This window comes from Sparus aurata, chromosome 1, assembly GCF_900880675.1.
Source record: "Sparus aurata chromosome 1, fSpaAur1.1, whole genome shotgun sequence".
Classification (NCBI taxonomy): domain Eukaryota; kingdom Metazoa; phylum Chordata; class Actinopteri; order Spariformes; family Sparidae; genus Sparus; species Sparus aurata.
In genome coordinates, this window is record NC_044187.1 from 21,831,429 (window position 1) to 21,847,782 (window position 16,354).

General features: G+C 41.9%; 2 protein-coding genes across 4 annotated transcripts in view; both read left to right on the top strand.

The window, feature by feature from the left end:
* mast1a (microtubule associated serine/threonine kinase 1a) overlaps positions 1–5,151 on the top strand; it is a 77,799-nt gene extending 72,648 nt beyond the window's left edge. For 2 of the 3 annotated variants that reach the window (XM_030416852.1, XM_030416861.1), the window contains one exon: positions 184–1,889. In XM_030416852.1, the coding sequence (XP_030272712.1) occupies positions 184–1,889 (1,706 nt within the window). Of the gene's footprint in view, positions 1–183 lie in introns of all 3 variants that reach the window. The other variant, XM_030416841.1, reaches the window with a different exon arrangement.
* Positions 5,152–6,156: 1,005 nt separating this feature from the next.
* atg4da (autophagy related 4D, cysteine peptidase a) lies at positions 6,157–15,855 on the top strand. The gene is made up of 11 exons (XM_030414073.1): positions 6,157–6,547; positions 8,149–8,416; positions 8,537–8,620; positions 8,925–9,098; positions 9,895–10,240; positions 10,366–10,430; positions 10,595–10,746; positions 10,858–10,936; positions 12,809–12,885; positions 13,061–13,180; positions 14,605–15,855. Exons 2-11 carry the CDS (start codon positions 8,200–8,202, stop codon positions 14,782–14,784), a joined length of 1,494 nt encoding a protein of 497 aa, XP_030269933.1. The 5' UTR covers positions 6,157–6,547; positions 8,149–8,199; the 3' UTR covers positions 14,785–15,855.
* The last annotated feature ends 499 nt before the right edge of the window (positions 15,856–16,354 follow it).

Sequence of the window (16,354 nt, forward strand, 5' to 3'; positions counted from 1 at the left end):
AAAAATAGATATATTTGTAGAACATAGAATTGAGAGTTTTCCAAATGTACTTGCAGAACAGAAAGAAAGAAAGCTTTTAAAACCAGAGTTTGTGCGACCCATAAATTCTCTTTACTTTAAAATCAAAAGTCTGCCTTTCCTTCAGGTATTATAAATTTAACTTAATCTTCTTTTTTCCTTCAGGTGCTTCCTCCCAGAGCAGCTCACCAGCTTCCAGCACTCCAAACTCCCCCGCTCCATCTCAGCACATGAGGCCCAGCTCTCTGCACGGCCTCTCCCCTAAACTCCACCGTCAGTATCGCTCTGCTCGTTGTAAGTCAGCTGGTAACATCCCCCTGTCCCCGCTTGCCCACACACCCTCCCCTACCCAGTCTTCACCGCCACCTTTGCCTGGCCACACTGTTGGGAGCTCCAACACCACACAGTCCTTCCCCGCCAAGCTCCACTCCTCACCTCCAGTGGTCCGCCCCAGGCCCAAGAGTGCCGAACCCCCTCGATCACCTCTTCTCAAACGGGTGCAGTCAGCAGAGAAGCTGGGCTCGCCCCTGACCCAGTCCAGTTCTACAGGAGGGCTGGGGGGTCCGCTGAGGAAGCACAGCCTGGAGGTGCAGCACTCTGAGTACCGTAAGGACGCCTTCCTCTGTGAGCTCGGCCTCCAGAGCCTGCTTGAGACAGAAGGGGAAAACCTGCCTCCTAATCCTCCTCCCCTGCCTTCATCCTCAACTATCCCAGAGACCGGGGTCCTGAAGCCTGTGAGGAGACTCGGGAGACAAGAGTCACCCCTCAGTAGGGAAACACTGCTGGCCGGGAGAGAGAGGGAAGAAAGGGAGAGAGGGAGGGAGAGGTCGAAAGAAAGGGAGATTGATACCGCGGCGGTTCTGGAGAGATTGAGTCGAGTTGGAGCGACAGTATCTCAGTCATCCTTAACAAGAAAACCTCATACAGGTGAGCTGCCCCTGGGCTCGCAGGCTGGTCCAAGCTCCAGACTGGGTACAGACACCCCGAAAGCTACAACTCCTAGCACCCCTACCAAAACAACAGGAAGTCTAGGTGGTCATATGGGGCCTGAAAAGAGTCTGATTCCAAAACAGCATGACCACAGGGAAGCCAAAGATGTGTTATCTCACAGTAAAGATCCCCGGGAGCAGCTAGGGATCAGAACTGAACCAAAGCAGGATGTTAGCAACAAGTGTCGGCCTGGTTTACCTGGTACCTTCACCAAGAACTCTGCTTCTGCTCCTGATAAACCCATCAGCATCGGTGCAACAGTGACAGCAGGTCCTCTCAGCATGAATAAAACCTTTAAACCTTCAGGTATGGGTGACAGCCTGCGAAAGGCTGGAGCTGAGGGCAGTGACTCGAGGACTCCAGACCTCGGCTCCAAGAGCCCCAAACTCCCAGCTCGCATTCTTGCACCGGTCGTCCCCCCGCATGGGCAGCCGCTCTCGCTGGGCAAGGTGAGGCAGGGGCTCGGGCCAGTCAACTGTTACCGGGGAACCCTAGACTGGGAGGACAAATGTCGGCTGGAGGTGGTGGAGGAGCATTCACCTTCTCCCTCTCCGTCCCCGACTGCCGTCACCCCCTCCCTCTGTGGACCTTCCCTCTGTAAGTCACGGCCTGTCTCCCCTGGTGAAAAGACGAGCTTTGTGAGCCAGCTGACCACCGTGGCCAAAAACGTTCTCGGGCCAATCAAGCTTGGCTCCCAGGAGGGGGCCAAGAGCAAAGACCAGCAGACTAAGGCAGTGGAGGAGAAGCAGGGAGGCACAGCAGGAAGGTCTGACACTTCTGCTGGAGGTCGAGGGGTTGTCGGGGCTGCGGTGGTGACACAAAGTCCTGCTGGGTCACCGTTAGAGAAGGCTGCAACAGGTGGCATCCCACCCAAAATGTGACCCCATGGGGTCCCGAAATGGGATGATAGTAGAAAAAGAAGATGCCTTTTTTGGAAGAACAATGCAACAGGAGTCAAGCACTTACAAACAATGTACATTCCAGTTTCAGAGTATATGAAATGTTATTTATTGATTCCAATCACTGACTGATTCTAACTTAAGCAGGAGTAAAATATTCTACTGTAAAGGTGCATTATCTGTTGATTTTCTATCATAAAGTATTTAATAAGAAGACTCTTAATGTAATGTGGAACACTTTATCAGATGTATATGTGTGTGGGTCTCCGTGAACGCATGTCATATGGTATGTACTGTACATGTATTATAGGTACAAGAAGGTCAAAAAGTGCTTTACCGATCAAAACATGCTGAATACTGTGAATACCAAATCCAGTCACTCTATTTTGTCTTTCAACCAGCCCTTTCTTCTTTTACTGCTTATCAACGAGACAATGAAACAGGGGGATGGACACTGTAATATTTGCGTCAAACAACATGAATGGCATGCAGTCTCAGTTTAGAGAGAGCGACAAGATGATTAAGCTCATTTTGTTCTTCATGCAGCAGTTTGCTGAGCTGATATGCGCAGTCAGACAAAGCCAAAGCAGGCACTCTGTCAGTGGATGTCACATCAGGCACTGTTTGGCTCTGTCTGTCGCAGGGGATTGTGTGTGTGTGTGTGTGTGTGTGTGTGTGCGCGTGTGCGTGTGTGAAGCCACCTTGGGTCTATTTCTGGTGGTTCTTGAAGGCTATGTCCTGCTGCAGAAGAAAGCAGGGTTGACAGAGCTCAGGCTCAGCGCTTATCTCCCCTTCGCAGGAGGGCTACCACAGCCCTTTTCTCCCTCCGACTGCAGCCTCCACACAAACACACACGTACACACCCTCACATTGCCACAGGAGGCAGCAGTGTCAGCAGCTGATTTTCATGCATTTAAATCCATACCCCTGTGGTCCATGGATGTGTTTGTGAGTGAGCGAGTTAAGAAATGTGGAGTGATTACACTCAGCACGGTTGACTCAGCAAGGGTCACAGCAGGAACCAAACTGGAAATGAGCGGAAGCAGTTTGGCGCCGGTAACAGTTCTCAGCGCTCTGATACTTTATAAACAAGTCACACAGGCACAGAGATGATTACTTTTGTGAAAGTAGTGTGTAAAAAATAATTATAAGCACATATACAGTGAGCCCATGTGTTGTTTTGAGCCAAAACAAGAGAAGCAGGCAGTCATGGATGTAGCATACTGTAATTTGTTAAAGGGCTCTATAGGTAGGGTTTGTGGATACAGACATGGTACAGTATATCACAATGAACCTGTTACTGTAAAACAGTGTCATCAAAATGATTGTTGTTACAGTACAAGCTAGGTAGTCAAGACTGATTAAAGAAAAGCTCACATTTTGCTATGTAACATACTGATAAAGGTGTTTGAATCTATCATCTCAGCAACAGTCCTGAGAAGGACAAACAGGAAAACAACTTTATTTTCCACCCAGTGGTTGTATTCATCCTCAATAGTTCATTCTTAATATTGTACATAATCTTATGCAAACCATTGACAGCTGTGTGTGAGGATTGCTGTCACTAATACTGCAACAAGTTGATTTACTGAGTCCGAGCAGAAAGTAGGGTTTAAACAATTTAATCCAGCTTTGATTTGATTATGCTTTCGAAGCTCCACAAATGTAAACTGATTCAATCAACAACAGCAACCGCACAACAAGGCTGAATTTCAACATCTGACATTTATTTTCTAGTCCAGACGTTCATCCCAAACTAACTAGTTTTAACTTGCTAAATGTTCACGTTTGCTCTCCAGCGTTTGCTGTCGGCTGTTTTGGTTTCATCTGTGAAAAACAACAAGCTGGATGAAGCAAAACAACTATATAGAGCTACAAAGTTGAAAGTTGAAATGTGTTGTATTGGCAATATACAATCTTTTTACATAACCCATCATTAAGGGTGCAATATGTAAACATTTCAGTTGAAAACACTCAAAAGTTGAATTAACTGTCGATAGAATATCAATAAATGAACAGTTTTGACTTCATGACATGTTACAGAGATATCTACTGAAGTTAGTATGCTAACCCGCAAGCCCTGCCCCATCCCGGTCCAAAGCTCCCTAACACTGCCCCAATGCTCCAAGCTCCCTGTCCGGACTGCTAGCTGTACAGCTAACTGAGCTAACTAGCTAGCCCCTGCTACAGTATGTGGCAGTTGGTGGTTACTCTGATAATATGCTGCCCCCCTATTTGTTTTGAGTATGAATTCAACAGCTGGACAATTCTTACATATTGCACCTCTTAGAAGTCAGTTGCATTACAACGTACCGGTCTACCCAATGAAGTGACCAGTGAGTCTATCTTGATTGTAATCCATCCTCAAATCTAACAATGTTTAAGGGTCTAACAAGGATTTTAAAATCCCCATGCAGCACATGCATCAACCAGTTGTTTTTTTTGTTGTAAATTTGACATATACTCTACTGCCCTCCAGTGGTTCAAGATATCCACTGTTAATGGTCATTTATAACCCTTTAGTGTGAGAGTTTCTGTCAGGAAGCCTAGACCATCAAAATACTGCAGAATGGATGTTATCAGCCATACATGGAATATGCATTTATGTTTCTAATGACAAACTATTCGCAGTAATTATCAAATGAACACTTGAAACATGACTTTATTCCTATTCTGTTGTTGTGTTCTTCACGTGACTGTTAATTATATCTTCTGGGGTAGGGATTAACATTTTTGAAATACACTGTCTTATATATTCTACTGATAGGAAGGAAGTTATTTTATATCTTGATGTGATAAAGGAGTCATCAGGTCAGCTCTGATCACCTGTAAAGAAAAAAGCTAACTGTAATGTAATCTTATCCAGCTGTTCTGCTCACTTTCAGGCCTTTTCCCAATCAGTGGTGTCTATACTAGTGTTTCATGTCAGAGAATCTCTTCTTTTCTTTTTGTGATTCAAAGAGAGAGTAGTATAAATGCACTTTATTTGGGAAAAGAACATCTTCATTTTGCTGGTATTGTTTGTAAGGTACTTTGAAGAAAAAGTAAATATACTGTATACAAATATGGATTCTACAAATGAACACAAAAGTCCAAGTATAAAAAACATTCCACATTTCTCTGTTCACTGAACGTGTATTTATTTGTACCATGGGGCATTTTTGTTTGTGATAGATGTGATTCAAATGCAGACACCTGAAGTGCAGTATGTGGAATAAAATTCTGATATTTGTTCCAAAACTAATCTTGCACTCTTTATTTTGACTCTACAATACAAAAACAAATCTTGCAGCAATCCATATACAATCTTATCACTGTCATTAATTTTCTTGGCTACAGTTTACATGCAGGACATCATACATAAAAGCAAAAAAGAAAGAAAGAAACATGTCATAGAAGTCAGAACTGTAACCTAACATTTATTGTGGCTGAATTCCATCCAAGCTATCTTTTTCAGGAATCTGAAATAGAAAAGTTCAAATTAACAGACGTCTTTCACAGCATTTAGACCTCCCAGAGAAAGGTATAAGTAGTAACAGTATTAGCTGCTGCGCTGCAGTAATTGCTGTAATGAAGCCATCATTAATGTTATTAGCGGCAGCTGTGCCTTTCCTGCTGTGACAAACCAAAATGCCTGCTGAGGAATAAGTACAAGTACAATATCAACAGAATTTTAACAAGAAAAGAGAAACGGACTTTTCCTCAAGAAAACATGTTTTGTATCTGACAAACATGCTTTCGTGACGAAAAGTCACAGTTTTATATGAGGGCCACCTTGTCTTTCGTGTCTTGGAACTGACAGTGTGGCCAAGTTTGACTTGCATTTTTATTTGCACAAGTTTAGCATCCATAATGATATCCAGGGGTACATATAATTTATTATGTACTTATTTGTTTGACTTTCTAATTTGGATGTTACAAAAAATTTAAGAACCAGTGCCTTGGCTCTTTCTGAGACGAATCAACTAGTGCAAGCAATGATGAATAATACATCATTACACATGTGTTTCCTGCTATAACAAAGCAAGTTCTCACATGTGAAAAATAACTGTGTGGATAAAATATGTGTACCACATGTCACTCATACGTGTATACAAATATATGTCAATTATCTATTCACTATCATGTGATGTGTAGCCTATGTTACATATTACATAACTCCAGAAGAGTTAAAGTCTATTATACTAACACCATCCAATCAGCTTTCTCACAGCGCTTACCTCAACCAATGGCGTTGCGTCAGGAAAAGACAACAGGAAGTAAATACCCTCTGATGTCAAAGGGAGATGCTAAAACGGCAGCTGGTCGATCAGGGAAGCAAAACCCGCTATGTGCTGGATTAGCTTCGCAGCAGTGTGTAAACATTAGCTCCGCTGTCTGTTGTATGGACGAACGCGTACCGTACTGGTATCAGTTGTGCTTTGTTGTCAGAGCAATGGTGAGTCCGGCTTGAATGCCAGGTAGTGTAGCTAACGCCGGGAGCTAGCGTCTAAAATGCTAAAGTTAGCTAGCTTTGGTAAGCTAGCGTAGTACACTGAATTTATCCGTGAAAGACTGCGGTCGTGGGCGAAGACAGGAACTCCCTGAAATGATTCAACCTACCACGAAGTATCGACCATCTTAACCGGCTTTTACAGCAGGTACGTAGTTGTTAGCTATTGAATATTTATGTGTAAAGGAGGTAACTACAATTACGGCGGTCACCTGAGTATCAGGCTTGGATAGAAGAAAAACGTAGTTTATTATGTTACATTGGTGCCTTGAGAGCAGACAAATGCACTGAACCTACTTAAGATGTTTGTCTGGTGATTTATCTGTTGTGCTGCGTCAAAAATAGTAGTGTCGTGACAGAAACATGTCTGCCCTGTAGTGAGTGTTCGTGTTCACCATACGTGTTCAACAGCTTCATATACAAAGATGATTAATGACAGCCGGCATAATCAGATGACTTTCAGAGAAAATACCCGCATGCCGGTTCTCAAATGCTAATCACATGATGGGTGGTTTTTTTTCCTTCTTCACTGAAATGTTCCCATCAGTGCAATCACTGACTACACACCATGTTACGGTTCCCTGTTGAAACCACGACTCATCAGTTTCATGACAAACCAGAAAAGTCATTGGTGGTTTTTGTGCATTGTGAAACCAGTGGTTGAAGAGGAGTGACTTTAGTTAACACTGACGGTGTGTAATTTATTTATACTTTTCAGGAAGTGAGGACTAGTTTTTGTCTTACAGACTGGTTGTTGCACCAGTTTCTTTTACAGTGTAATAAGTCAAGGGGTTTCAATCAGGGCTGCAAGTAACACTTATGTTTATTGTTGGTTAATTTGCAGAGAAGTCTCTCGCTGAGTTGCTCTTCTAGTTTATGATGTGTGTGGTGAAATATGCTTTACACAGTTTTGCAAAGTGCAAGGTGGCCTTTTCACATAGCACTGCTTTTATTTGACCAACAAAGTCCAAACCTCAAGCATAATTGGTTTAGTTTAACAGCCTACAATTTCCAAGGTCAAGAGTGAACTTTCACATTCATCACAGTCTGGTCTCCTCATTGAAAACAAATATAAAGTAGCACATTGTTGTTCATGGACTATTCACTTATTTGACTTATCAGATTTACTATCAACAGCCTCACAGTCTGCATCATTGGCAAGTGGTGCTTGCTCAGTTGTCAAAATATTTGAGGGTGTTGTGTAGCACGCACAGGCTCTCAGCAAGTTAATCTGTTTCATCAGTCTTCGGTTTCACCTGTCATCGACTCTATTATGACTTTATGAAAAAACTGCAAACAAGAATGTTGAAGATTGGTGAATCATAACTGAATTAACCTCATGTCTTGCATCCTGAAGAGCATGAGATTGGACAACATAAACAAAGATGTTCTTTGCTTGCTGGAGGAGCCAGCTGGTCAAGTCAGTTTTGTCCATATAGGCTCCCTTAAGATCCGTTAGCAGGGAGAAACCTCGGGAAGAGAGACAGAGGAGAATCTCCCCTGCAGGATGGAGAGGCAGGCAGTATATGTTTTATACAGTATGGAATGGTGAAGTGATTATGTGAAAAAACTGAAGTATTAGCCAATATTCGGTTTAAAAAAAGGTACAGACATGAGAAGATATTAAGTGTAATATGGTAAGTCAAAGAGTTTCAGGCAGAGAGTAAAAGTGCTTGGAGTGAAGAATGTGAACTTGGAAAAAGTCAATAATTTACTGGATCTCTGACTGTCTTTTCTTTCCCCTGTCAGTTCTGTGTTGCAATGAGGAGTAGCAGAGTTCAGCTCTGAAGGCTCAGAGGGATGAACTCCGTTTCCCCCAGTGCAGCGCAGTACGTAGGGGGAGTGATGCAGGATGAGCTGGTGGAGAGCCGGAGGCAGCAGCCCCCCGAGCGGCAGGGCAGCTTCGGTCTCCGGCTGCCGCAGACACCAGATCCCAGCAGAGAGACAACGGGGGAGCCTGATGAAATGGACAAACTGAAGGCCAAACTGATGTCAGCATGGAATAATGTCAAATATGGTGTGTAATCAATCTTTAAGGAAGAGTGTGTTTTTGAACGTCTGACAAAGCCTCAGTCAGCATTCGATAATTGCTACTTTGCCAACGTCCATTTTCCCCTCCCTTCTCCTCTTTCTGTAGGTTGGACTGTTAAATCTAAAACGTCCTTCAACAAGATCTCACCAGTCACGGTCCTAGGACATTCCTATCTGCTCAACAGTGAAGGTAAGATCAAAATACACCAACACATCTTAAAAATCAAAAGTATCTGTCAGTAGATGCTGTAAAGAAAGATGTCAGGAAGCAGCAGACCCCGGGGGTTGTAGTGATGTGTGTTTTGGTTAACCATGGTTGGGTAAACCCTCTTCCTGTGAAAGGATGATTGCTTTACATTAGAGACTCCTTTGCTTTTATTTCACACACATGTAATTCACAAATAGTTGTTTGTTTGAATCAGTTGGAGATTCCTCCCTCATGTTCTTTTAATTTTTTTCTTGTCTCGTCCTCCCTCTCTTTCACTTCCTCTCAGACGAGGTGGACCGGTTCTGTCTGGCTTTCGTGTCCAGGATTTGGCTGACCTACAGGAGGGAGTTCCCTCAGCTGGAGGGCTCCACCTGGACCACAGACTGTGGCTGGGGCTGCATGCTGCGCAGTGGGCAGATGCTGCTGGCACAGGGTCTCCTGGTCCATTTGATGCCCAGAGGTTTGTATATCTGCCAGTTAGGCAATTCTGCTTTCACCCTCGGAAAATATAGGTCAGTTTTAATCAAAGAAGCACTATGTATCAGCCTGTCTGGGGCATTTTGAAAGGCAGTTTGATCTTGTTTTTCCTATTTAGTGAAACAAATCCAGTTATTACTCAGTAGTGTGACACATAAAACATTCTTTCTGCTGAAAGCAAGTAAGTTGTCTTGTGACTGATAATTGGACAGATCTGATTTCTCTCTAACTTTTTTATTTTCTTTTTTCGCCAGTTTTATGTTTCAGAATATTTAAATCCAGTGCATCAACACTCAATCTGGTCTTTTTCATCTTTTCATCTCTCGGTCAGATTTCTGTGCTGTTCCCACTTTTTATGTCTCTACTGACAATTTTGATTTACTCTGTCACTCAGTGTATTCTGGTCTTCCTCTCTCTTCTTTTGTCCATTTTCCAATTATCTATTTTTATCACATTTTTCATGCCTCATTTCTGTTTTATTTCAGTTTCTGGTCTTTTCAGACAATGTGTGTCTATCTTGTGGCTCCTTGTGTGCTGCTTCTCTCTTGTGCCCTGTCTCTTTTGGTCTTTTTATTACATTTTGTCCTTGTGTATGGCCCTCAACATATCTTATATTCCCAAGATTTTTTTTTTTTTTAAACAAAAGAAATTGCTATAACATGGTAATACATTAGTAAAATTGGCAAAAGGCCATTTTTCATCTGTAGTCTCCTGGCCAAGGTGTTTAAAAGGCTTCTAAAATTCTTGATTTCTAAGTGCAGGCCTTTTGTGCTCTATAGATTGGGCTTGGCCAGATGCTCAGCAGCTCACCGATGTGGACTTTGAGGTGTTTCGACCGCGCTCCCCAGCGCGGGCTGGAGGGGTCCCCATCCCATCCTTTGGCTCTCCACGAGGATCCAACGCCCCTGAAAAACCTCTGCCGAATGATCAACCACCGAGATGCAGCCAGAGAAAGAGACCGGAGTCTGCGAGGGAGGCCGAGCCCATCCATCACAGGCTGGTCACCTGGTTCGGGGATCAGCCCTCAGCACCGTTTGGGATTCACCAGCTGGTGGAAATCGGCAAAAGCTCAGGGAAGAAGGCTGGTGACTGGTATGGTCCCTCAATAGTGGCACACATCCTACGGTAAGGGCATTTGAAGAGGCGCTATTTTGTCTTGTTAGTTTTTTTGGATCAAGACTTGAACTATATCCTTAAATGATTAACACAGTTGACACACTTTGACTGGAGTTATTATGCTTATTTTGCAGGAAAGCGGTGGCCAAAGCAACTGCAGTCCACAACCTTGTTGTATATGTGGCTCAGGATTGTACAGGTGAGATTAACAGACTTGTTGAGTTTAAGTGTGAGGGTGGATTTCAGAGTTTTTGTTGCTCAGCTCAAACATGCACTCTTAGGAAATATCTCACTTAAAGAAGTCTTTATTTCATGTATTTCTGTGCATTCATATTTTTCTCATCATGTTTCTGTGCACTGCAGTGTACAAAGAGGATGTGGTGCGTCTCTGTGACCTGTCACTCAGCCAGACGCCCCCCGATCCGTCCAGCCAAGCCTGGAGGTCTGTCATCATACTGGTGCCTGTACGGCTGGGAGGGGAGGCCCTCAACCCCTCCTACATCGAATGTGTCAAGGTCTGAATATTACACCATCCATCAGCCCCTCTAATGCTTCTGAGAGAATTGTCTCATTTAACTTCACTCTTATATATTTGAACTCATTGAATTTTTTTGGTTCATTTGCAGAACATCCTTAAGCTGGATTGTTGTATTGGAATCATCGGAGGCAAACCGAAGCATTCTCTTTACTTCGTTGGCTTTCAAGGTGAGAACCAGAAAGGTTTCGAAAAACCATCCACACGTCTGTTCCACACTAAAGGTTTTTTAAATCTGATTTTAAGAAACGTGGGAGACCACAGATGGATATAACAGATTTATTAATATTTTAGTAGTATGAACGCACATGATTCAGACACACCCATATCGTCATCTTCTAATGTCCATCTGGCTTGGGAGAAAAAAGTATTATTTTTGGCAGCCATGTTTCTGTTCTACATAAGAAGGCAAAATGTGGTTGGTGACGCTTCCTGCTCAAATAGGTTTGATACTTACAATTAAAAAACTGACTTTGATCCACTCAATAATGGTAGGAATATATCAGTAAACCCCTCACACACTACAGGATCATTTGGACAGACAATCTGCTCAGACCAGCCTTGAATCAGGAACACTCCTGAACTTGTTGGGACGGTAAATCCGACCCAAAATCTGGCCAATTTTCCTGTAGTGTGGGGCCAGCATTATTTAGAGGAATGATCTGGTATTGTTTTGTTTCACCATTCAAGGTCTAGGACTGTAGAGTGGTTAACATCTATGGCATTATCCTATCTTAGACAGAAACTTCTAGTATTATCAGCTTACAGTATACTTGTACTGAACATGTTGAACTCCCACTTCTGCCTCTCTTCAGTCTTCTCACTCCAGTTTGTCTCATGCTTCACTCATCTGTCAAGGGTCAGTTAACTGAAAACTCAGGCTGGTTAAACATCAGCAGAAAGACGCTGCTGTGCTTACAGCAGTGTGATAATCAGGTGAAGACGAAGTGTAGTGGTAGTAGCTACTTAGCTAGAGTCTTCTTTCTGTAAAAGTCATAAGAATGGCTCAGCCAGGATAATAATTCTTCATATCAGCACCTCACTTGTGTGTAAACAAGCAGATTAAAACTCAGACCATTCTATTTAACAGATAGAAATGTGTCTGACGTACTATTTTTCAGATGACTTTCAGTTGTGCATCATCTCCACTTGAGAGACTTCAGTCTTCTCCTACTTGGTATATATCAGCACTGTCTTCCACTTTTTTAAATAGGGAAACAATACTTGATTCTGTGATGTTGATTGCATGTTGTTGATTCTGCATTAGCTGGCTTCGAACCATTAGTTAAACTTACTACAAGCAGCATACCTTGACCATGGTTTAAGTACAATAATGCACTTTAATGTGTTATGATATTCAAAAGCAAGTGGGAGCAAAGGCAACTTTACTTTCACCTCATCTGCTATTCTCTCTTATCAGGATTGCTGTTAATCTTTTTCTCAGATACTTAACATGTTTTGCTACAGCAGTTCCTTCAGTATAGTATCTGATAATAACAGTGCCAGACACTCGATGTAGATGAACCTCCTTCAAATGTTTGCTCATTTTTGCTTTATATAGGCCTGATTAAAATATAAATACAACATCTTATCTAATTATTTCACATTTTAGTTGGAAGGAAAATAAAGTAGAGCATGTCACTTGTTTACTAGCAACGACTGACCTACGCTGCCCAAAATATACTTCTCAGTAATCATTAATTTCCTCTTACTGAAAATTATCAGTGAGACCCCTTAATAGAAGAAGTGAAATTTGTAAGGCAAACCAGACATTGTTGCACAGAGAGAGAGATTGGGCTTTTTTTAATAGAAATTTGAACACAATGGTACATTTTTTGGTGCCAGTATGTAATGATCTTCAAAGGAAACTGCAGTTTTTGTTTCCTGGCTTTGGCACTACCAAGGAAAGGATCTAAGAATAGGAAAACTGCAAATATATGGCACAGCCATTCATCTGTTTCAGGCCACTTGACAGCTGGCGATTTTCTAAATAGCACAGTGTTTTTATTTCGACTTCCTGACTTCTCCTTGTTGTCTTCTAGATGAGCAGCTGCTGTATCTCGACCCTCACTACTGCCAGCCTGTGGTGGATGTGTCACAAGTCAACTTCCCACTGGAGGTAAGTTGCACTCTCACTCCAGTCTGTCTGGCTTTTTATCTTGCTTATCTCAGAACATATTGGACTTGGATCATGTGACTTTCATGCTCAATAGTGTTTTGACTGTACACGCCATTAAAGATAACATGCCCTGTCATTAACTTTTATTGATCTGTCTCCTTCTGTCACGTTCTAGTCATTCCACTGTAGCTCTCCCAAAAAGATGCCCTTCAACCGCATGGATCCCAGCTGTACCATCGGCTTTTACGCCAAGAACAAGAAGGAGTTTGAGTCTCTCTGTTCTGCTGTTACTGAGGTGACTTTTCACACCATCTGCTCACCATCTGACTCAAATTTAAAAGCATGTAATAACAGAAGAAAAATCAAATCTGAAATGTATCTGATGAAAATATGTGGTTAGAGTTCGACAAACCAAGTGATTATTCTTCAAAGGTTCTGCGCTTTCAGACAAAAAAAATATCTTCTTTGTGTTACTATCCCGCAGCTCTGCAAGGAAATACTACTACAAATAAGAGTTTTGTTCAAGAAACACTTTAAAAGATACCAACTTGATTTTATTACCTCAATCTCCTATAGCCTAATATTAAAGGGTTGGTTCAGAGTTTTGAATTGGGTTGTATAAGGACTCATAATTCTCTAATTCCCCTTTCACACTTATCAAAAAATACACCAACATCTGGCTTTTGGGTGCAATGTGAATGTAAATTATCGGGATTTAATCCCACATCAATTAACCCCGCAGAAGTCACAGGTATTTATCGCGTCCAGCTCAGCTCAGCTGTAATGTGAACACAACATCCAGGTGAAAGCACTAATTTACTCTCCTTTTCAGCAGATGCTATGACGTGTGTTGAAGTCAAGACTATTGGCTTGTTAATATCTTCCCACGTGTCTCTGTCAAGCAGCACTTGAACATCGTTCGGTCAGCATTGATTTCGAAAGAGAGACTGAAGTTCAAGATATTATTTGTATTAGTTGTATGTGGCTTTCATGTTGTCCGAGCCTCGTCAGCTGCCCAATTGGTACTGCTCATGTGCAACTCATAGAGAAAGAAGTGAAATGTCTCACTTTTTTGCAACTTTCATTATCAGCTCTTTAAAAACAATGTTTAATTCAGAATACTGCTATTAAGAGGTTTTGAAATAAGTTTAAAGTCTTCTGAATGTAGTCTGATGAGGTATATGATCTGCTGCTGATCTTTCCGCCGTGTTCATGATATGAAAGGGAGACACAAGGGGCAAAAAAACTTTTCCACTGGCAATATAGAATAGAATAGAATAGAATAGAATAGAATAGAATCACTTTATTGATCCCAGACTGGGAAATTATTTTATATATATGAAAGGAGTTCATTCTGATAACTAGCAGGTTTACTGGTGTATATACATGATAATTTCTGCTTAAAATTGGTACAAGATGTTATTTGCTGCTATTCTTTACTTTTGTATCTTGTAAATTGTATATATTTTGATTGTTGAAAGATGGGTCAAACATAAACCAAGCAATTAAAGATGTTAACTAATTGTGAATCTAATTGACCAATTAATTGATGATGCAAATAATAATTGGTTACAGCTCTAGTTTAATGGCTCAAAAACTGACTTGATTTGATATATATCATGTGTCTTGATGGCATTTTTGCAGTCAAATCATTCTACTGAGTTGTTCTGAAGCATCCTGTGACAGTTTGTGTTGACCGTGTTTTTTTTGTCCTCTTAGGCCCTGTCATCGTCGAAGGAGAAGTACCCCATCTTTACCTTCGTTGAGGGCCAGGGTCAGGATTATGGACTTGAAGGTCACAGCAGCAATAAAAGTGGCCCTGCTGCCCACATCCTGCCCCCTGGCAATCAGTTCAGGAGTAACAATAGAAGAAACAGTGACGAGTTTGTCTTCTTGTAAGCAGGATGCTCTGTCATCTCTCACCAGTAGGGGGCGGTAGAGGACACCTCATTTCCTCTCAAAGGGAACGACTCAATTCTATTGGTGGTGGACGTGACGCTTTTGTGTTTTATCGCCTTCACTGGTCAACGGAAGTAAAAACTGTGCGGCTCTGTCATCACCTTTTTGTGTGGATGGGTATTATAAGCTAACAGGCATTAATGGGTGCTGGCTGGAGCATTATTTTACCAGGCAGCGGCAGGTTTTTCAAAATGTTTCATGGTTAGAAATGTGTCAAGTACTTGAAGTATTCTTGATTCACTTTATCACACACCTGAACAGCCTCAGATTTGATCATTTGAGTAAAATTAAGTGTACAATTACAATGAACTATTGTGTTTCTGTCCTGGTGTGAACTGAACACGCTGAAGGTGATGACTGGTCTACATGATATAGGCTCACTGGTCGGGGGGGGGGGGTGTTGCCTGATAATGTTCTTGACTTGTATCACATACCCTCTGCTGTACACCTCATTTTTCATCCCTCACATTTATTTATGAATGTGTGTTTGCGTGTGAGTGAGTGTGTGGTTAGTGTAGTGTATTTGTTTTGTCTTTAATAAGTGTGATAATGTATTTAGGAATCTGTCAACATTCTTCCAGGAGCATCTTGAACAGATGGGAATACACTCTGCTGTTGTTGTCTGACCTGAATCACGCAGATGAACAGGATGTTGATCTCCAACAGGTTTTTGCGCTCTGTTATTGATCTTTAAGAATATAAAAAACTCTCCACTGTTACAATGCTCCGAAAGAGAAACCCACACTCCCAGGTTGTGGGTGAAGACAAATGACCCGCATCAGTTGGAGTTGGATGTGTATCTTTACCTGGTAAACTGTTCTGTCCCATGAAGAAGTTATCAGAATACATTTGCAAAGTAAAACCCACAGTCCTTAAGACCAGCCCAAGCTGAATGGAGTTTCTGCTTCTGTTTTGTTCGTCCCTTTTTTACATGAAGGCTACTACTGCAAGTTGCACTACTACTGTTATTAGATTTGTTGTCCTGATTAAACTTCAAACACTGGAATCATACTTTGCTTGTGTTTCATTAGTCTGAGACATCAGCTTCTTCTGCAGTTCCTTCCTGTATTAAACTGTGCAGTACTGGAAAAGAGTCCTCCACTCTTCTGAGCTGGTATGGGAAACTTTTAAAAACGGTTATGTGTTTTCACGTTTGCTCACTAATAACACATGTGTGACAAATAGCACCAGCTATTTAGACAGAAAGGCCTTTCATAAATTGCTGCTGATGTTTTGTGTTATTATTCGATGACCATCTAACCTTTATTAATCTCGGCTGTAATGAGTGCAATCAACAAAGTCAAAAAGTGACGAATCAACAGGCGCTATGGTAAATTTAGCACTGGTTCATTAGAAATTAATGTAGGCTTTGAATTGGATCACAATATTTTTTGGGGCAATTGTTTGCTTTATAATCATCAGTAATGTGGATACAGGGGAAAAGACAAACTAGAAGAACAAGTAGAGGCGTCACACAAGTTCAGAAAAATAAATGACTTTGCTGTAACAG

Coding starts and splice junctions, on each gene's coding strand:
- atg4da (XM_030414073.1), top strand. CDS start 8,200: ATGAACTCCGTTTCCCCCAGTGCAGCGCAGTACGTAGGGGGAGTGATG. Junction 10,747..10,857: donor CCTACATCGAATGTGTCAAG/GTCTGAATATTA, acceptor GTTCATTTGCAG/AACATCCTTAAGCTGGATTG. Junction 10,937..12,808: donor TTACTTCGTTGGCTTTCAAG/GTGAGAACCAGA, acceptor GTTGTCTTCTAG/ATGAGCAGCTGCTGTATCTC.